The sequence below is a fragment of the Cervus canadensis genome, chromosome 17, assembly GCF_019320065.1.
Source record: "Cervus canadensis isolate Bull #8, Minnesota chromosome 17, ASM1932006v1, whole genome shotgun sequence".
NCBI classification, from domain to species: domain Eukaryota; kingdom Metazoa; phylum Chordata; class Mammalia; order Artiodactyla; family Cervidae; genus Cervus; species Cervus canadensis.
This window is the reverse complement of record NC_057402.1, coordinates 26,935,316-26,958,303: the sequence shown is the minus strand read 5'-3', so window position 1 is coordinate 26,958,303 and position 22,988 is coordinate 26,935,316. Positions and strand designations below refer to the sequence as shown.

The following is a 22,988-nucleotide window of genomic DNA, read 5'->3' as shown; positions in this document are numbered from 1 at the left end:
CAATGGCAATTTGTAGGCACTAGACTTCCCTAGACTCCCAACTCTGGGCACAAAGTGTGTGGTCAATTAATTGCTGCATTCAACTGAAATCTTTTTACCACATGAAACAGAATATGGGGAACTGTGACACTGATAAACAGAACCAAGAAGGCAGGGTTAATTATAGTATGTGTAAACACTTTTTACAATCCCAATGACAATGTTGAAAATAAAACCTATATAACAATAACAGAGAAAAACTAATTTGAATGGATATTGAACATAATACTGGCTATCATTTACTGATATACACCAAGTAAAAAGTGAAATAATTTTCATATATGATGTTACTGATCTAACAGTTTCCTGTAACACAATCTCCTTATTTTGTTAATGAGAAAACTAACTCAGAGAATTAAATAGCTTGTCTAGTCACTCAGCACTGGTGCTGGAGTGAGGATATAAACCAGATTAGTCTTGAATTATAATGTATATCTTATCCAGTTTTCAGTATACTTTGTGCATTAAAAAATTCTGACATGGATGACACCATATTTTTAAATTAACATATTATTACATTTGAAGGTCTCTCACTGTCAACACACAGGCTTCTAGCCATTTTTTTGCATTAATGTTAAAGATACTAAAATGAGACCATAGATATGATACATTCCCTCTAAATATGTAGTGAACACGGTCTCCTCTAGGCAAGACTGCCAAACACAATCAAGTAAACAGCTTATTCTCAAAAAACCGTCCGTCTTGCTTTTTAAAACAAACTGCACAACTGCTTCCAAAAAGCCTGACTTACCTGGATCCCAGCAGTCAAGAATCGTAGTTAAGGCACTACGGAGAAGGTCCGTCCAAGCAGAATGGCTCTTTTCTGCTCGGGCCATGGGAGAAGCCAATATTCCCTTCAGAGCCTGTAGGGAAGCTGCAACCGTTGAAGACAGCTGGCCTCCAGGTAACTTCACAGCAGTTTCCCTGAGGACTCCAATTGTGAGGTACAGTATAGTAGGAAGGATTGAGATGCTTCCTATAAGACATTTTGAAAAACACTATTTCAGTCTATATATAGTTCCTCAAAAGAAATTACCAAATGAGTAAGGTTATGTCAAAGATTTCTAGCTTTTAAGATAATTTTTCTTTAACAGTTTTAATAACCTTAAGATTTTAAAGGTTGGATTAAATTTAGGTTCTAATTGGAAATGTTATTTAAATTATATCACAGTATCATTATCTTGTGCTGTGTGATTTTATTTGGTAGCTGACAAACACTGAATTTACTTTTTTTAGTGTGGTAAAATATTTTTAACAAAAATTTACCACTTTAACCTTTTTTTTTTTTAATTTGGCTGTGCTGGGTGTTATTTGTGGCATGTGGGATCTAGTTCCTTGACCAGGGACTGAGCCCAGGCCGCCTACATTGGGAGCATGGAGTCTTAGCCACTGGACCACCAGGAAAGTCCCACTTTGACCATTTTTAAGTGACATTAAGTACATTCACTACCACCATGCATTTGGGGGATTTATTTTATATTAAGCCTTGCAATTTGCAGTGAGTCAGTACAAAAAATTAAAGTTTCCATGGCCACCAAGTAGTTAAAAAGTCACTTTGTTTAAAAGGAAAGGGAAGAGACTAAAGTTAAAACGGTCAATTAAGTTTTCCCAGGGGCTATCCACAAAACTCATGTAGTGTATTTTTGCCCTTAATCCTTTGCTAGTCACTTTTTCTGCACTCTTGGTATAAGGCAGGTGTGAGAATAAGGAATACAAGGTTTTAAGTCAAATTGAAGCTTGAAGTTATATTAAAAACAAGACAGCATATAAGTCTGTCAAGTCACATTTAAGCAGAAATATGCTTACCAATTAAGTATTAAGTACTGAGTCCTTATTATGTGCTAGAGTACTAGAGGGTAAACATTTTGCTGGAAGTAAGACATACATCTGTGTGTGTGTGTATATATATATATATATATATATATATATATATTTATCTTCTCTATATAATAGATTACATATAATGCCTCTATTTAAAAAAAAAAACAAACTATGTATATACACATGGAAGCTACACACACAGAAAAACAAAACTCAGTATTAGCCAGAGTTTTTAGGGAAGCCTTCACAGATGAAGTAGGGCTGGAGTTGAATTTCAAAGGAAGGCAGAATTTTAAAAAGAAGAGAAGGGGCGGTGTCATTTCAGATCAAGTAACACCACTGGCAATAGCACAGAACAGGGCTAAGCATGGAACCTCCTAGGTTTATGGTTCACACAGAAGGTATCAAGAGGCAGCTGTACTCGGCAGAGCCCTATGGAGAGCCTTAGACACTATATTAAAAGTATGGACTTGATTCCAAACAGAACTGGATATGATGAGAAGCTTCTATCAAAACTGAGGCAGAGAAAGTCCATTAGATACTGTATACCAAAAAATGCCCCAGAGAGTAATTGCCATCAACTCGTTTAAAATATTTCTTAAAAAAAAACAAAACATTCAAGAGTGTTATTTTTTTAGAGTACATGCTGTCCCTATATTTACTTTCATCCTTTTAGTAAAATAAATTACTATAACATTAATTGTAAAGGATTAAAGACAATACCCAAATCTTTGGGTCACCATTTGTTTAATGAAAAAAAGATTAGCAACCATTATCTCCACTATCTATCAAAACCATTTCTCTCCTTTCGGGTCAAGTAAAGCCATCACATACCACAACATACCTTCAGGAGAGCACACTGCAGGAAGTTCAGAGAGGATAACTAACGCAGCTGAAACCAACCTACTTCCATCTTCTGACAGCATCTGTGGCTTTGTTGCTTTTACTCCTGGGCTACCTGTCAATTTAGGATTTAGCCCTGGGAGCTGCCTAACTAGAATGCACACACACAACTCCAGTGTTGCAAAGACCAAAGACTTCCCAGGCACAAGTCCTCCTGTGTCCTTTCCCTCTCCAAATTCTGGCAAGGTTTCCTTTTCAGCAGCCCCATCATCGACTAGAAGACAAAAAGAACAGTGTTGAATAAATACTTTACGTTTGCTTTGCTTCTGTTGTAGGTAACACATTTAAATGGGTCAAGCCTTGGGTCTTAAAGAATGAAAGAGAAAGCAGTTATGGAGGTAAAAGGAGTTGTCTTTATTTGGACTTCTTGTTGTAGTGGATCAAAAGAAATCCTTGGTGACCTTCTCAGCCTTGCAATATTGTCTGGTTAACTCCTTGCAGTTAAGATGTGAACCTGATAGCTAGAGCTCCAGCACTGACTTCACCACCTTAAGTAATTGTTGGGCAGAAAGATAGGGACTGAGGTCTCTGATGTCTTTATGAAACTGCCATCTCAGCCCAGAACTGCCAACCTCTGGAATTCTCGTAGATGAGAGAATAAGTCCTTGTGTTTTAAATCTACTGTTGTACTGGGTTTTGTTATATGTAGTCAAACGTAATCTTAAATGATATACTCACAAATGTCAAATCAGACTTAAAAATGAGCAATTTAATCACTTTATAAAACTAAGTCATTAAAAAATTGTCAGTAATTCTTTCCCTGTACACTCGTAAACACTGTTAAGTACTCAATCCATATAAGGGATTTTTTTTTTCCTTCCAGGGCTGTTAAAATTCTAATTTTCCCAAGGAAAAATACTTTAGCTACTGACAGTACCCAAGGTAACATGCAGAGACGACTGAGAGAATCTGAAGCCATACCTAGAGATGTTTCATTTGTACTATACACAACAGATTCTCAGGATGACATAGATACATAAGCAATACTTTAAAAAGCTTTTTTTTTAAAAAAAGGAAATGATGCTATGTGATTAATTCAGCATTGTGGTTTAATGTTCACCTTCTGCACTTCGTCTTTTCTCCTTCACATGTTCTTGAGCCGCACAGATAATCTGCCTGACCACTTCAAGAGAAGCCAGTTGAATGGAAGGTGATTCTCGAGTTAAAATTACTCGATGTAGTACATTCAACAACTCAATACCCAAGTCCTGTGACAGAAAACAGGTGAGAACATTTTGAAAATTATATACTTGAAAAAAAATAGTGTTAGGGCAATAATGTTATGTAACACTTGCTCCACTTTAAACCATCTCCAGGTTGGTTTCTGTCCAATCTTGTAGGAGATGGCACTATGACAATAGATCATTTTCACACAGGTCCTAAACTGAGATAACAAACAAGGAAATTCCTAAAACAAGATAAAAAAACATGGCTCAAAGTATACAAGGACTGCCAGATTCAAGATAAAAAATTCCCAGAGATATATTAAAGTTTTCTAATACTTACGAATGGTGGCAAAAATGACATTAACAGTGTGTAAGTTATTAAGCATAGGATGAATATCACTCAAAAGAAAATACACTAGAAGAATACTACTTAACTTTCCCCCTGTTCTATTGGTCACTCTGGTGACTTTCTTTCATCTTTGAAAATAAGTGCGAAATAGTCATTATAATACTTGTTTTAACATACAGAATTAACAAGCACAAAAAGCTCAAAACTTATCCACGTGCAATTCAAGTTAGGCAGGAGCCTGAGTCATACTTTAAACCTAATAAACAATAGTGGTAATAAATAACAGTCTATACAGAGAGGAAATTATACCATTTATTTTTCTTAACATCCAAAAGGCAATTTAATATACAATTCAATATACTGGTAATACCGGCTTCCCTGGGGGCTCAGTGGTAAAGAACCTGCCTGCCAGTACAGGAGTTTTAGGTTCAATGCCTGGGTCAGGAAGATCCCCTAGAGAAGGAAATGGCAACCCACTCCAGTATTCTTGTCTGGGAAATTGCATGAACAGGGGACTGTGGTAGACTACAACTCTTGGGGTCACAAAGAGCCAGACACAACTTAGCGAGTAAGTATTCACGCATATGGTAATGCATGATGCTAAGGGTGCCTGCCCAATGCATTGTTGCTCTTGGGAAAGCAGTTAAAGGAAGTGCTGTACATTGTACAGTGATCCTTCAAATCATGGTCACAATTAGATCTGGTATTACTGTCTGACTCTAGTACACCTAGAGGCTAGTCAGTTGTCGAGGTGGGAGGGGGGATCGGGATGGGGAATACGTGTAAATCTATGGCTGATTCATATCAGTGTATGACAAAACCCACTGAAATGTTGTGAAGTAATTAGCCTCCAACTAATAAAAAAGTAAATAAATAAATAAATAAATTAGAATAAAGACAAACATAAAAAAAAGAAAAAGACCTTGATGGAGAAATCAGCCGAGAGGAACACTACACAACTGACAGTTAACAACATGAACCAAGAGGATTCTCTCTTGGGGAAGTGGGGAATAAGATACAGAGGTATATGAGAAGCAGAGTGCAGTGAAGCGGCAAGAAACAAGGACAGTACAAGACAGAAGCTTCCCGTCACTGCAGAAAGTTCGCCTGAAGAGTTGCTACACGGCGTGCTGGGCTGGTGGCAGCAAGAGTAAGTGTGGCCGGGGCAGAGACGGAAGGCGGCAGGCAGCGGCATGACTGCCCCCGAGTCAGCACGGCCGCTGGTGGCGCTTCAGTTCGGAGGCCTAGCTATGTAGTGTTTAGTTTCCTTTTTACTTCTCCGCGTTCACCCGCTGTTCACTATAGTAACCTGAACACGTTTCTGCTGCTGTGCCTTGGAATCTACAGAAGCCTGACAAGCAACAAGAAATCACCTGATCACTGCCAATTTTAGATCTCGGCCAAGGAACATCTAGAAGGGCCTGTAACGCATGTAAACAGGCAGTAATGCTTTCCATGGTTGCATCTGAACGTAAGGAACACAGAAACTTCACACTGATTCCTGTAGAAAGTAGAGAAAGAGAAAAAGGCTTCTTTAGATTCTTGGTTTCTGACGTTAAGAGGATTTTCTATTTTGATAAGATATACAAATAAACTTAGCAAAGAAGCAATGCAAATAAATCACCATGAATTTAAGACTAAACAATTAAGTGGTAAGGCAGTCTCTTTAACGGTTTTTATCAACATGTACACAAATAATAATCTCAACTAGGCTTGCACACTACTGCAAAAATTGTAATAAAATTGTGCCAGAACTTAACATGTAGAGTTTCATAATTTTATTCTGACTAAAATTTATTGAGTGATTACCATGTATCAGACATTGTACTTTAACTATATCATTTCACTCTTACAGTATCTCAGAAAGTAGGTACTATTATTACCACTCCTTTTGAGCACATAAAGCTTAAATAGTTTGCTAAATGTCTGTTAAAATGAGGCACACCAAGAATTTGAACTAAGGTAATTAAACTGCACAGCTTATGCCCTGACAGTCTTTATTACATAAAAGTTTGTTTTTAAAAAGTTCTCAAGGCAAATAGAAACAAAACTTCAATATACCCAAGGATATAGCAAATCGGATCATGTTTGGCTTCAGAAGGAATAACAGAAGCTCGATGAACCAGGAACCTTATTAGTTAATTACTGACCTTTATAACCGTCACATTTCAGTTAGTAACTTATTTATAGGTAATGATCTAAAAGGTTGTTTCCTCAGAACAAGGTTAAGTGTGAAAAACATTTAATCTAGAAACTCACTGTATCTAGAAAGATACCTCATTTTAAAAATGAAGTTCTAAGAAAGCCAAAAAGTGGGTGAAACTTCATAAATTTAAAAATCTCCTTTATCTTTGACCTTCAATACTCATGCAGGTCTGTATGTGAATATACTTTCTTGAACCTTGTAATCCTTGAGAATGGGGAGGGAGGGGTGGATGACTCAGTATACTGTTGTTACCTAATAAAGAATGAAGTTAACAGCCACAAAAGCTGACACGTAAGAAACACAATCCAAGAAAAGCTCCGTATGGCTGGCAGAGGGTAAAAGGGGTTTTACTGACCTAAAATGAGATGGAATCTCTCAGTGTAGACATCCTCAGGGGACTTTACCCTAGGTCCAGAGGATGAGCCCTGGCACATGGAAGTTGGTGTCACGGGCCTTGAGAGATTAGGGGCTCCCTCATCTGGGTCAGCGACAACAAAGCCTGTGCCTGTAAGCCACAGTGCTGTGGCATGCAAGATGAGCGCCCAGGAGTTGTAATAATGTAGCTTTGCATTTTCACTAGTCTCTGCTGTGTAGAAAGCACCACCTACAAAAAAGGGAAGGCACACAGTTTCAGGAGGAATAAATGAAGAGATTTGTTCACAATCCATTTTCCCTTTTATCTGTTACAAGAGATAGACTGTTTCCAACCTGTACCCTGTACTTCAAGGCAACTACTTGTTGACTTTTATCACCACAGTTTAGTTTTGCCCATTTCTGGACTTCACAGAAATGGGAAAATACACAGTATGCAACTGTTTATGACTGAGTTTTTGCTTAACAGTGTTTTTAGAGATGGATCATCCATGCTGCTATATTATCAATATTTTGTTATCTATGACTTTATTTCTCCTGAGCATACAACTGTTGGTCACAGTGCTGACATATCCTTAAAACTTCGTAAGAAATTTGTAGGCTAACTCTTTTTCTTTTTAATTATAAAATATTTTAAAACAAATATGTGATGTGTGTGTGTGTGTTTAGAATGCAAAAGGTTCATACAATCTGAAGAGAAACCACAGTATGTGTGCATGCATGCTCAGTCACTCAGTTGTGTCCGACTCTTTGTGACCCCATGAACTGTAGCCCGCCAGGCTCCTCTGTCCACGGAATTCTTCAGGTAAGAATGAATACTGGATTGGTTTGCCATCTCCTCCTCCAAGGGATCTTCCTGACCCAGGAATCGAACCCTTGTCTCCTGCACTGGCAGGGGGATTCTTTACCACTTAGCCACCTGGGAAGCCCAGAGTATGTATATGCATGTATAAAACAAATGCTGATACTCATCCACCTCTAAGATTAACATTTTGCCATTCTTAAATCTATTTCTTAAAAAACAAACAAAACCACTAAAACTCTATATACCACTAATTCTTGCCCCTCCTTCTATAACCACTTTCCTCAAGTCTCTGTGAGTCAGTCTCAGGTCTTAAACTTTCACACTAGACATTTGTATTCATAAATAATAGATGCTGTTATTTAGTGTGAGTTTACTTAAAAGGCCTCATACTGTGTGTATCCTTTTCAAACTTGCTTTCCCCCTTAACATTATGTTTTAGAGATTTACATATGTTGATTCATGTGTCATTCATTTTTGCTAATAAATTTTTTCAGTAAATTAACGTATTTCCATTTTTAATGCTATTAAAAGGTACAAAGTCCAATAAATACTCTGCATATCTTTGTGTATAATTGCAATTAAAATTCTAATAGAACTTGACAGGCTGGCCCTAAAATTCATAGCAAGGAGTAAAAAAAATAATAGCTGTTTTGGAATAACATGAAGATTAAAAGCAGCTGCCAGATATCCAATCCACAAAGTGTGATGTTAATAACTGAGTATAAAATCAGATTCCCCAAAATTATTTATTGGGGCAACATATGTATTAAAAAGAGTGGATATATGTATATGTATAACTGATTCATTGTGTTATACAACAGAAACTAACATAACATTGTAAAGCAACTATACTCCAATAAAAACAAACAAAATTAGACCCTTATCTTCATTCTACACACAAAAAATGAACTCCAGCAGGTCTAAAATCTACAATGTAAAACGCAAAAGTGTAAAGCTTATATATCTTTGTGATCTTAATTTAAAAAAAGTATCAGTTTTTCGGGATGGGGAACACATGTAAATCCATGGCTGATTCATGTCAATGCATGGCAAAAACCACTACAATATTGTAAAGTAATTAGCCTCCAACTAATAAAAATAAATGAAAAAAAAAATAAATAACTTGAAAAAAAAAAAGTATCAGGCATTACAGAGGAAACATAAACCATAAAAACTGATGACATTAATTTTAAAAAGGTACAAGAGCCAAGCCAGAGGCTGAGAGAGGACAGCTTCCAGATACGGAACCATAAAGGAAGAGTATTAAACATATGTAAGGATTAACAAGTCAGTAAGAAAATGACAAATATGAAGTAGAAAATGGGCAAAGATGATGACTGGGTGATTTATGGAAAAAGAAACAGCCCATAAACTGATGAAAAAGATTTTCAATCAAGGAAATAAACCCATGAAATTCTTTAAACTCCTCACATTGGGAAAAACAATTAAGTATAGTAACATATAATGGAGGGAAAATGCAGATAAACAGAGGCACGTTGTCGGTCATATACACTGCTGTAATCACGGTGGAGAACGATTTGGCTGTTATTCTTGTGAGTTAAGAAGAGCATGCCTCCTGACTGAACGAGTCAACTGCAGGGTCTCTACCCTGAAGCAACTCTCGCATGACTATTCTATGAATGAAAATTATTCTTGAAAAAAATGTTTCAAATAAACATTACCTGCTAGTGGAGAAATTTTGAAAATACATGTTATTGACTGTCATTCTAGGAATTACAGTAAATATTTCACCCCCTTACCTTCAACAGGAAGCTGAGAGGCAAATTCTGAAGGCAAAGTTAGGAGAGCAAAATCCTGAAGTGCAGCTAGCCACAGCCTACTCAATGTACCGAGGTCTGCGTGGACTAAGTCAAGTAGCCCGTCTGGTGAAATCGACCCGTTTCCAACGCTCTCTTCTGAACAGGCAGGAGGAGTCTTCAAAGGTTGTCTGTGGTTTTTATGTCTTTCTACAGCAATTATGTAGACCTGTATAAAGGTTACTTTATAAATAGGAAAATCTTAGACCCACAGGTGCTACAGTATTATTATCTTGCAGACTTACCTTGAACCTGCCTCCTGGACTTTAAATGCACATGATACCAAGAGGGTACACATGTACAACCACATACAAAACTGGGGTAGAAAGATCCAAAAGCGTTATCTTCACCGCGATATGTTAGGGATAGTAAACATCTGACAAGTATGCTGCCACATTGCGGTTTACAACCATGACGGCTGCAACTAGATGACCCTGACACCCTTTTTCACTAAGCCTGGCTATGGCCTTGTGATCCATTCCAATATATGGCTACAGGCAGCCATCTCTGAATTCAAATAAGCTGAAATACTGAATATTTTCTTTCAATGTTACCACTAAATGACTTACAAAACATTTACCTATAGACTGTAGGTAAGGACTACAGAATATTAAAGTATTCAACATAGTACAAAATGTGTACTATCTATTTATCCATAGCTCTGAAATCCAAAAGCTCTGAAAAACGTAATTTTGTGGGCAACAATCTGGTGACAAAACACAAAAAAATTTATGGGAGGCTATTTATACAGTGTGACTATTCAAACATTTTCAGATACATTATAAATTGTTTGATTATAGATTTTATGGTATTATCCCAAACATCCTGGACGGATACAGGAAATATGCATCCAAATTTTAAATCCCAATTTATCTGGCTCTAAGGATTTCAAATAATTATGGACCTCAATTACATGGAGCTTGTTGGCTAGTCATTATTTCCACTAAGGAGAGAATAGGAGAAAGTAATGGCTTAAGCAAGAGTATAGAGATTCAAATGATTATTAAAAAAATGATAAAACAGTAAATTTATAAAACAGGTTACAGAAAATACAGAATATCTGTTTGTTCTACTAAAAGCATATGTTTAAATCATTGAGAGTTGATTGTTAAAGATCATTAAATCTAACTTATTAAGTCTAGGCAGAACTACTTTCTGACTGAAATTTGTCAATACTAAATAATGACAAAAACAGAAACTCAACAATCTTCTGGTTTTAATTAGCCCTACTGAAGAAAACCCTTTCTCACATATTGCCTGCAACACTCAGTTGCAATCTGAGACTATATATATTTCACTAAAGTGATATATGAACCAGGACTGGCCAAATCTGATAACTGTTGAAGCTGGATAATGGGCTTATATGAGTTCATTACAGTATTCTATTTACTTCTGTATATATGTAACCGTTTCTATCATAAATTTTAAAAATTATATGGCTTTCTTCCTGATTAGAAAAGTAAATGAAGAAAAGCTAAGTACTTCCCTCTAAGATTTTTTTAACCCTAGGAAATAAAATGACTTAATATTCAAGAGTCATTTTATGAAAGAAAGAGCTCTAAGAAATATTAAAGCATGTGTTATAGTTGATAGAATATATGAGCAAACCCACATTTCCAATAATTCAGGTTTCAATAAAAGTTGATTTCCATTGGCTATGATAAAGTCTTTTATGACTGCCCCCTGCTTGAAATAGCAGATAAGACAACAGGAGAGTACTTTAGAATCCTTGGCCAAAATATCAATTAGTATATAAATATATCTCATGTTGAAAGTCTTCTGTTAACCTTAAACACAGACTTGTGTTTTAAATAGCTAATTTCAGTTTATGGCCTAAGATATTTATTAACAACTTCCAAAATTCTAGTCATAAATTGAGACGTACTAACCTCTGCCCAGGCTTTTAGCACAGCTAAGATCTCCATGGTAGAAGCACTTTCATTATATAAGTGACTAAGAGCTTCTTTTCCAACCTGAATTTTTGTTAATGATGCAACAAGCAACTGATGAACTCTTCGGATGTCGTTAAGGTCACTTACAACTCCACTTGCTATCCAGGCACTGCAAACCTAGTTTTTTAAGAAAATCAAAGATTACATTTAAAAACTATAAACACCCCCTTTGGGAGTTCAGCAGAGTTCACTCATATCTCAGGAATCTGGTCACTTAAATCATCTTGCTATAAAGAAACCCAGTGGGAGGCTGCTGATAATGATAGTCAAAGCCAGCATTTCAAAAGAGAATGAGACAGGACGCTCAGGGCCAGTGCGCTGGGATAATCCTGAGGGATGCGATGGGGAGGGAGGTGAGAGGGGGGTTTAGGATGGGGAACACATACATGTACACCCACGGCTGATTCATGTCAATGTATGGCAAAAACCACTAAAATATTGTAAAGTAATTAGCTTCCAATTAAAATAAATTTTAAAAAAATCAAAAAGAATGAAATCATAAGGTTGAAGAAAGAAAGCTATGCTAATAAGTAAATAAAGAGTTTTAGATGTTATTAACATAGAGAAAATAAGCCATGAAAGGCACTACTTGCATAACTGTTTGGATTGACATTTGAATTATATCTCCAATCTTAATTATTTCATCTTATTATTTTAAAATCAGGGATTAATTGCGCCTCAATGAAGATTTTTATTCTTTTGAAGATATCTTTAACTTTTAAAACAAAACATCATTAATAATCCTCCAATGCAAAAAATTTACTCAGTTACCAGGGGCCATCTATAAAGGTTTTCCTGATTGTCACGATATTTCATGAAAATTTATTTTTCCTTTACCATCTACTTATTTAGTTCACATTTCCTTTCACAAAAGATTTCAAGTGACTTATAGCAAGAACACATATAATAAAATGAAAAATTAGACTCAGTACAACAGTTAACAAAAGTCTATGAATATTGAAGGTACTCAAACATTTCCTAAATACAACTGAATTTGAAAAGTTGAAAGAAATGAGTAAAATCAGTTTTTTTTCCATTTTTTAAAAATAAATAATTTAATTCACACCAGTTCTACTTTTATTTCAGACCATTCAGGGCTGGATATTGAATGCCTGACAACACCATCAAGAAAAGCAACTATTTAAAACAGTATACCATATGGCTCTTAGATATCTGAAAAGATGCTCAACCTCACTTGGCACACAAATCTAAACTATCCCAAGATACCCTTTTTACTCCATCACAAAAATCTAAGTTTGACAACCGACACAGCCGCTGAGAAAACAGGCACGTGCGTACAGTGCTGGCAGGGGTTTGAGGTGGTTAACTCTTGTAATTACTCTTTAACCCGACAATTCAGTTTGGGGGAATTTAGCTCCAATACATGCTTGGATCCAGCAAATTGACCCACACAGAAGGAGGGTCATTAACTGCAGCACTATTTCTAAAAGCAAAAGACAAAAAACAGCCCCTGTATTTCCATCACCAGAGAACTGGTGACATACCCAGATACTGGACTACCATGCAGTTACAAGAAAGAGAAAGGTCTGTATATTTAAAGGGTGAAGAAAAGGGGCAGCTGAGATTAATGGGTGAGTGGACAACTGTAACACAGAACCTTGGTATTAAATACTATCTGGAGAGCTGCTTCCTAAAGGAGGGTTTACTATTTACCTGACATGCTTTGGCAGTGACGTCAGGTGGTGTCTCTGAGGTGAAGGCTGGTCTAAGTGCCGCTCCTACCTGGCAAGAAACGATATGCTCATTCAAGCATCAATAAGTAAGATAGCACAAACTCTTTTCTCTTTTTAATGTTATCTTCAAATTATCTCTTTATAATAGGTATTATAAACACTTTTTGGTTTTGCCTGCCCAGGATGTCTTTCCCAGTTTTTGGTTAAGAGCATCTCAATTCTCCTTTGGGGAACTGTCTTTCTCACCAACTCTTAGCCTCTGTGGTTGCTATGGAGCTAACAGCACTGTCTGGCTCCAGGGACCCGCACTGGTATAATGTGTGGTATAATAAAGAGAATGGTATCATGAAAGCTCTCCTGTAGATGTTTGCTGGAAGTACTCAGAAAGAAGCGCTGTCTTAAAAAGACTCTAGATGCTAAGAGAGCTGTTTTGATACCACTTGGAGAAAAAAAAAAAAAAAAAGAGCCAGTGCAGGAGAAAGCAGAGCCAACTAAGATTCCCCAAAACAATCTTCCTTTTCTGCTTAAGTGAGTGGTACTTTTATTTCTATCATTTGTAATTTTAAGAAGAATAAAAATATAACAGAGCTCCAGAATATTTAGACTAATATGTAGTTGTATGTAACTCCCATCCCTTCCTTTTCTCTTTCCCTAAACATACACTGACATTACCTGTTGGGAAGATGTGATGGAGCCTGCTACCAACTGGCGAACTGCTCTGGATTCCCTAATTGCCAGTCAACAGAAGCTGCCTCTACATCATGACAGCTATCCTTGCATGACTGCCGAAGGACTACATGTGATGTGTGTGATGTAACGTGATGGTTTTGTTATCTTCCTTGTTCCTCCTGGGTTGCTCAATGCACCAGTCAAACAAACACCAGTTAAAAAGATTACAGAACCAGTAGAAGAGTCTTAAATTCTCTTCTAAGATCAGGGGAATAAAGGCGGTTATATCTAGACTAGGAGTAGGAATACTAACCTGAAGATGAAACATGCATGTAGCCTAAATGGAATGTTAATAATATTAATGGAAAAAAAAATATTAATAATTTGGTGTTATCTTAAGCTTATTTGGATATTCTGTAAAGAATTTCATTATCAAAGCCCTTTATTCCCCATAAATTACCAAGAAGGTTATAATTACGTGACTTAAGCATTATAAAAAAACCTTGCTTCTACTTGAAGATTTCTTCTTCAAACATATACTAATTAGACTGGTGATATATTAACAGAGATACACACACATTTATGTATCAAGAGGTGACAGGCCAATTAGTTTCACAGACTTCTAACCTGGGTGTTTAATAATAAGATTCTCTAATAGAAAGTGCTTACATTGGCTTGATACTGTTCCAGAATCACATGACCCGGAAACTCTGGTTCTGGAATTGTTGCAAATCGCCGAATAACCACTAACAGTGTTTCAAGGCCAGAAAGACGGAGCTGGTCGCTGTGATCTGTGGCAGCCATAAAAGCCATGCGAATTAAGTCAGCCAGATGCAGCACCAGAAAGTCACCTGAGGGTTAAAAGGGAATCTTAGTAAGAAAAGGAATACGCTGGAACTAAGACAGATGTTAAGTGCTAATTCTTCCTCCTCTTAATTTCATAGGCTAGACTTTTCAAGTACTTTTACAGTTTTACTGTTTGCTACAGACCTTAAAGCTAGATTTACGCACCAGGGCAAATACTCAGACACAAACCACTATCCCAAATCAAAGACTAATACAGCTTTGAAAAAAACAAAGACAGAATCAGCATCTTTTAAAAGAATGCTAATAGTATTTTCAATAAAAATTTTTTTCAGACTTTCTGATAAAAGTGCATTAGAAGGTATTTAGGAAACTTTGGGTTTTGATGAATTACGCAGTAGTTTAATCATTCTCTTCATGTCAAGTTGAAGCTAAAAGATTAATATTCCTTTAAAAAAATTTTATGTGGTTCTTTATATGGACTATGGGCTTCCCTGGTGGCTCAGATGGTCAAGAATCTGCCTGCAATGCAGGTTTGATCCCTGGGTCAGGAAGATCCTCTGAAGAAGGGAATGGCAGCCCACTCCAGTATTCTTGCCTGGGAAATCCCAAGGACAGAGGAGCCTGGTGGGCTGCAGTCCACGGGGTCACAAAGAATCGGACACGACTGAACGACTAGCGCTTTGACTTTCGTATGGACTACATTACCTTACTTTTGTATCTGCTGCCACACACACAAAAGATGGGAACATAAAAAAAAATATTTCTAGCTATAAAATTATAAGTGATAATTCCTTTCATGCCTACAACATATTACTTGGTATAATAATTCTACCCGGGAGAGACATAAAACAATCATTTAACAGTGTTCCAACAATAAAATGTTTACAGGTGCAACAAACCTTTACCTAAAAAAACATTTGAGACTAATTCAAAGAAGTATACTAGTTATAGGTCATACTGAACAAACCAGCTCATCTTAATAAGTGCTAATTACAATTTTAATCAAGAGCATAGGAGTCAGTAAGCACACTAATTTTATACCTATCAGTATTAGTACTCATCACAAATAAAAGACTCAATTTCCAAAACATACTAAGAGCTCATTACAACTCAAGGACAAAAAGACAAACAACACCATCAAAGAACGGGCAGAAGACCTAAACAGACACCTCCAAACTATATATACATACGACCAAGAGGCACAGGAACAGATGCTCAACACTGCTAATTCTTAGAGAAACACAAACCTACAATGAGGTACCACTTCATACCAGTCAGAATGGCCTACAAATATTAACACAAATGTTGGAGAGGGTGTGGAGAAAAGGAATGTACCATGTTGGCAAGAATATAAACTGGTACAGCCACTAGGTAAAACAATATAGAGGTTCCTTAAAAAACTAAAGAGCTGCCATATGATCAAGCAATCCTATTCCTAAGCATATATCTAGAGAAAACCATAAACTGAAGATACACGCACCCGTTTTCATAGCACTATTTACAACAGCCAAGACATGGAAACAAGTGAAATGTCCACTGACAGATAATGGATAAAGATGTGGTATATACACCCAGAAGAATATTATTCAACCATCAAAAAGAATGAAATAATGCCATTTGCAGCATCATGGAATCTAAAATACGATACAAATCAACCTATCTACACAACAAAAACAGACTCACTGACATAGAGCGCAGACTTGGTTGTCAAGGGGACTGGAAGTAGGGGAGAGAAGAAATAGGAGTCTGAGATTAACAGAGGCAAACTATTATACATGGGATGGATAAACACCAAGGTCCTACTGGACAGCACAGGGAACTATACTGAATACTCTGTGGTAAACCATAATGGAAAAGAATATGAAAAAGTATATAAATATATAAATGTGTGTATAACTGGGTCACTGTACTGTACAGAAGAAATTAACACAACACTGTAAATCCACTATACTTCAATAAAATGAAGCAAATGAAAGACAACTAAGAGACTCAATACATGCCTGCTTGAAAAGTAAAATAGAAATACCTAATTCATAGTCTCAGACGGGGAATAACAACATCTTGCCTTGTGATTCTTTTGTCAGGTAAAGAATATTTACAAGGCATTGAGATATGAGCATTGTGTCTGAATATATGTGTTTAAGTGAATTAAACAATAATCAATATGTATTTAGGTAAAAATAATAAAACAGAACAATAAAAGGTCAAACAAGTCTCACAAGTAGGTTTACTTTACATTGAGGTAGATTCAAGATGTTTTCAAGGTAACATCCATGGAACCAAAATAATCTGTGAGCAAAATAGCTATATTTTGCTATACTTAATAGTTCTAATAAAATAAAATTTAAGAAAATAAAATTTGGGAATGCACATACTCCTTTCCACGAAAGTGACCATTCTCTATCAACTTAATGTGTCACATTATACCCACAAAACAAAAGTGAATGCTGATTTAAGAAGTTCAGTCATTAAGAATGTATTTGAACGTTAGGAATGTACTACAGGCACACAGCACCTCTGTGTGTATCACGTGGTCTTCTCGCTGTTACACCACTTACTTCTGGAATCCTTCTTTTTCAGGTCCTGTGCTAAAGCAACGTCAAAATGTGCGCTGTGTGCATTTTCACACTGGGTGATTATCCTACAGACGCATTCAGCAGCGAAGACTCTTGTGGCCCATCGGGGATTGGTGAAAGGGTGAGGCCTGCCGTCACTTCTGCTGGTCAGAACTGAAGCGTCATCCCCTCTATCTCCTTCCTCTTCTTGCATTGTATCCACACACGTTACAGCTGCAAAATCTTTTATCAAGGGAGAATACACATGGCTTCAATTGGAAGATACACTTACAAAGGGTACACTTATAAATGATGGAAGATACACTTATAAATGACCTTAAGCACAGATAATTACTGTTCATCAATCATACATCTTTTAACAATGTAAAATAATCATGTCTGATGACTACTGATAACAGTGGTTACCTCGAGAAACGCTAAAAAAACTATCCTTAAAAAATGACGAAGCCGTTAAAGTATATTTAAAGTGAAAAACTGCACATGATACTAGAATAATTATCAATCTGCTGTATGTAGATGGATATACTTAAGGAAGCACAGAATTCTGTGGTAGGGAGTATGGTGGACAGAACTAGATATGTTGTTTTAACACTGGGCCCTTCAATGAATTTAAGAAGGTTCCTGAACCCACAAAAATGTCCAAAAAATACCTTCCTCAGGATAGACCCATTGGTGTATTTACAAACTCAAATTATCCAGATGACTAGAGCCAGTAAGGAAGGAATAATTTTCCTTTAATATTATACTAATTTCTAACTTATTAGCTATTTTACTCAACTTAAAATGTAACTTATGACATAAACCAACTTGTTTTTCTTAAATTGTCTTTTATGTCAACATTTTTTGAGTGTGATACAACAGATAGCAAAGATGTTATAAATAAAGTTAAGGCAAACCCCTGTCTTAAAACATCAGTGGAGACTGAAGACATCAATAGAGACCGAAATGTATGTTTTTCTAATAAGAAAGGATAGAAGTAAACTACAAAGGATAAAAAGAATAAACAATGAAGTAAACTGAGTATTAAGTTTACAGAGTGACTATAAAATTTTAAAGCAGATAGGTTACCTATCTATGCATTTGCAGTTTTTCTTTTAAAGAAGTCCTTTTAAGTTCTTAAGTAGTGGGGACAGAAGAAAACATCAAGAAAGGAAAACATGTACAACATAATGGTGGAAAGAGCAAGTGTAAATAACTGAAAAATAGGAATATCAAGAACAGAGGTAGAGAAGAATACAAAAAAAAAAAAAAAAGCAAACCAGAAATTTTATAGTACCTTTCTTCCTTTGAGACCAGAACTACATTAAATTATAAGGCTTAAGTAACTTGAGAGCTACTGAAATACAATGAAAAGTTACATGTTAAAGTCACGCAGGCTAAGGTTTGAGTATGTGTGTGTCTTTGGGAAAATTACTTATCCTTTCCAAGTTTTGTTTTCTCTTGTGTAAAATGGAATACTACTGCCTACTCATAAGATGGTTAAAAGAGTAAATGATACATAATATGTATAGTACTTGGAAGAGAAATGGTTTCTAGCTTCTTTCTTTCTCACTCACTATCTCTCTTAGTCCAAAGGTACAAATTTTAAAGACTCTAACACAATTATAAGAGGAAAAAAAGTAAGCTTTAAGTGCTGGACTTAAACACTAGCATTAGAATCTTCATTAAAGAAAAGCAACAGTTTTACCCCAAATATCCAAATTAATAAATTAGCACTAGCAGACAATTTTATATAATGCTTTTACTTTCAGTTTTATTATGTTGGTTGGTAATCAATCACCAGTACTTACCAGCTGATGCAGCGAGTACATCTTTACAAAGCTTTAACCAAAAGGAAAGTTTATCCACTGCCATGGATGTTAGCATATGATTTAAAGTCTCTTTGATATCATGGCATAATTTCCGATCTGTTTCTTTGTCAAGTAAGGTCAGTAAGGCCCCTTCAAGGCCCACTTCTCTGATGTTAGCATCTGACAAGAAGAAAATCGATGATCTAAGTAATACAGAAAACAAAACTGCCATATGAGAAGCACACACATTCAGTGGTTATTAAAAAAATTACATGCAAATATATTCTAAAGAACTGGTCCACATATGGCACCCTCAGTCTACCGAGGTCTATTTTAGTTCACAACTAAAGTTTGGTTATTATTCACAACACTGCAAAGTTATTTTTTATGCAATGTCATTACAAGATAAATCTCTGAGTTTACTAATGTGTTTTCGTTAAATCAGGTAAACATTTTAACCCAATTAGCATGCAATACTTCTAAAAATTTATACAGTGTTTCTTGGAATGATTATTTTATCTTCTCTTTAAAGTAAATTCAAATAAATAATCATAATTAAGCATTACTTATTCTGGTATAAAGGCTTTAAATTTACTAACATGAGAGTAAAACTCCAAAAACAACTATTATATGGATAAGGGTGTTTAACTACTACAACTAAGCTACAGTGGATCTAAGAATACTATTGAATTAGTATAAATTACTACACAATATTCTCACTGCAAAGTAATACATCATCTCAAAAAAGAAATATAAGCCTTGATCTAGTATCTATTTCCCCTAATTCTGGAAATATAAAAAGAACAAGTACATTTTCTTGGGAGGATTTAACTCATTTGGCAATTATGAAAGCATTTAGTTTCTAAAGATTATGCTACTATTAGACTATTTAAAAGAAGAGTTATCTTTTAAAGATCAGAAGGAGGTGGTAGGAAAGTTTCTGATTAGGGGTCTAAAAGTTAGAACAGCCCAATGTAATGTGTGAGTCATGACTGGATCTTAAATTTGGGGGTGGGGGTGGGCATGAGGGGGAGGAAGGAATTTATAAATGACATCTTTTTTCTTAATACAACAGGAAATTTACGTGAGGACTGCACATTCTATGAAACTACTAAATGTTGATTTTACTAGGTTTGGGGTAACATGCGGTCAAGTAGGAGCATGTCCTTCTTGAAAGATGCAAGTAAGTATTTAGGAGTAAAGGGTCCATGATGCCTGCAACCTGCTTTCAGATGGTTTGGCAAGAGGTTTATGTGTTATTTTGAGAGATACACAAAGTAAGTGTTACCAAGATACCATGCAGGTAAATCTATGTGTTCACTTGCATATTTCTTCCTACTTTTCCATGATTTGAAAAATTTAAAAATTTTAACAAGGAATTATATAATGAATTCTTTACTATCTTACCCACATAGCATATTCAATAATTATGTACCAGCATATTAACATAATAAATCATAAAGCAACAAATATAGATAGTTCCAGCAGTGAATATAATTTAAAGGTCATTTTGGGGAGAACACCATACATAGTTAGATTACAATTTCTCTGGTTAAGTGATCACAGAATAATCTGCAAACAAGTTCTTCAACCTATTTGATGACTAGTATACAAGTTCAGCAATGGTGATACAGTAAGTCAGAGCCAAGGTTTTAATATAATAATAAAACTAAGTTAAGAGTTATCAAACCGTGGCTGAGAGGTTAAAGTGCCTGCCTGCAATGCGGGAGACCTGGGTTCGTTCCCTGGGTCGGGAAGATTCCCTGGAGAAGGAAAGGGCAACCCACTCCAGTATTCTTGCCTGGAGAATCCCATGGACGGAGGAGCCTGGTGGGCTACAGTTAAAGAGCATGGAATAACAGTAAAACACATTATGGATCTGAGAGCTTTAGATACTGGAAAGCTTTGTGAAGTCTGAGACTTTCTCAAAATGTGATAGCACTTTCAGTTCAGTTCAGTTCAGTGGCTCAGTCGTGTCCAACTCTTTGCGACCCCATGAACTGCAGCACGCCAGGCCTCCCTCTCCATCACCAACTCCTGGAGTTTACTGAAACTCATGTCCATTGAGTCTGTGATGCCATCCAACCATCTCATCCTCTGTTGTCCCCTTCTCCTCCTGCCTTCAATCTTTCCCAACATCAGGGTCTTTTCAAATGAGTCAACTCTTTGCATCAGGTGGCCAAAATATTGGAGTTTCAGCTTCAACATCAGTCCTTCCAATGAACACCCAGGACTGATTTCCTTTACGATGGACTGGTTGGATCTCCTTGCAGTCCAAGGGACTCTCAAGAGTCTTTTCCAACACCACAGTTCAAAAGCATCAATTCTTCTGTGCTCAGCTTTCTTCATAGTCCAACTCTCACATCCATACATGACTAGTGGAAAAACCATCACCTTGATTAGACCAGACCTTTGTTGACAAAGTAATGTCTCTGTTTTTTAATATGCTGTCTAAGTTGGTCATAACTTCCCTTCCAAGGAGTAAGTGTCTTTTAATTTTATGGCTACAGTACCATCTGCAGTGATTTTGGAGCCCCCCAAAAATAAAGTCAGCCACTGTTTCCACTGTTTCCCCATCTATTTGCCATGAAGTGATGGGACCAGATGCCATGATCTTAGATTTCTGAATGTTGAGCTTTAAGCCAACTTTTTTACTCTCCTCTTTCACTTTCATCAAGAGGCTGTTTAGTTCTTCTTCACTTTCTGCCATAAGGATGGTGTCATCTGCATATCTGAGGTTATTTCTCCTGGCAATCTTGATTCCAGCTTGTGCTTCCCTCCAGCCCAGCGTTTCTCATGATGTACTCTGCATATAAGTTAAATAAGCAGGGTGACAATATACAGCCTTGATGTACTCCTTTTCCTATTTGGAACCAGTCTGTTATTCCATGTCCAGTTCTAACTGTTGCTTCCTGACCTGCATACAGGTTTCTCAGGAGGTAGGTCTGTGCCTGCCTGTACCACCTGGTCTGGTATTCCCATCTCTTGAAGAATTTTCCACAGTTTATTGTGATTCACACAGTCAAAGGCTTTGGCATAGTCAATAAAGCAGAACTAGATTTTTTTCTGGAACTCTCTTGCTTTTTCGATGATCCAGTGGATGTTGGCAATTTGATCTCTGGTTCCTCTGCCTTTTCTAAAACCAGCTTGAACATCTGGAAGTTCACAGTTCAAGTACTGTTGAAGCCTGGCTTGGAGAATTTTGAGCATTACTTTGCTAGCGTGTGAGATGAGTGCAATTGTGCGGTAGCTTGAGCATTTTTTGGCACTGCTTTTCCTTGGGATTGGAATGAAAACTGACCTTTTCCAGTCCTTTGGCCACTGCTGATTTTCCAAATTTGCTGACATATCGAGTGTAGCACTTTCACAGCATCATCTTTTAGGATTTGAAATAGCTCAACTGGAATTCCATCACCTCCACTAGCTTTGTTCGTAGTGATACTTCCTAAGACCCACTTGACTTCACATTCCAGGATGTCTGGCTGTAGGTGAGTGATCACACCATTGTGATTACCTGGGTCGTGAAGATCTTTTTTGTATAGTTCTTCTGTGTATTCTTGCCATCTCTTCTTAATATCTTCTGCTTATGTTAGGTTCATACCATTTCTGTCCTTTATTGAGCACTTTGGAAACTATATAGTTTAGACGTGTAAGACATTATCATTTCTATTTTTATACTCTGAATTTATATGCATGTTTGTGTTAGTTATATGATTTTCAAATGAAGAGATACACTTAAAACCTTACTGGCCAAGAAATCCTTTAATTCAGCTCTACAACATAGAAGGGACAAAGAAATCCTTTAATTTGAAGCAGATTCATCTATGAGAAATTTTATTAAATTAGATTTGAGGGGAAGAAAGGCACATATGATAAATGACTTCAGGCCTAAATGCAATTTCAATCCATTGTAAAAAAAACTCATTCAAAACCAATAGCTCTCAAACGTCAGTACCTATTACCATTACTGGAGAAAAATAAATAACAGATCACTGGGCTCTACTCCCCCATTTCTGGCTTAG

The 22,988-nt window shown here is 36.4% G+C and overlaps 1 protein-coding gene across 10 annotated transcripts in view; it reads right to left on the bottom strand.

Annotated features, from left to right (window-relative positions):
• The window catches only part of HEATR5A (HEAT repeat containing 5A), a 96,147-nt gene that overhangs the window by 8,134 nt on the left and 65,025 nt on the right, over positions 1–22,988 (bottom strand). For 8 of the 10 annotated variants that reach the window (XM_043489808.1, XM_043489803.1, XM_043489807.1 and 5 more), the window contains 11 exons: positions 18,967–19,146; positions 17,159–17,398; positions 14,463–14,644; positions 13,105–13,173; positions 11,368–11,547; positions 9,422–9,647; positions 6,840–7,088; positions 5,652–5,779; positions 3,824–3,971; positions 2,705–2,977; positions 791–1,015 (listed from right to left, as the gene is read on the bottom strand). In XM_043489808.1, the coding sequence (XP_043345743.1) occupies positions 791–1,015; positions 2,705–2,977; positions 3,824–3,971; positions 5,652–5,779; positions 6,840–7,088; positions 9,422–9,647; positions 11,368–11,547; positions 13,105–13,173; positions 14,463–14,644; positions 17,159–17,398; positions 18,967–19,146 (2,100 nt within the window). Of the gene's footprint in view, positions 1–790; positions 1,016–2,704; positions 2,978–3,032; positions 3,102–3,823; positions 3,972–5,651; positions 5,780–6,839; positions 7,089–9,421; positions 9,648–11,367; positions 11,548–13,104; positions 13,174–14,462; positions 14,645–17,158; positions 17,399–18,966; positions 19,147–22,988 lie in introns of those variants that run through there. The other 2 variants (XM_043489812.1, XM_043489811.1) reach the window with 2 other exon arrangements.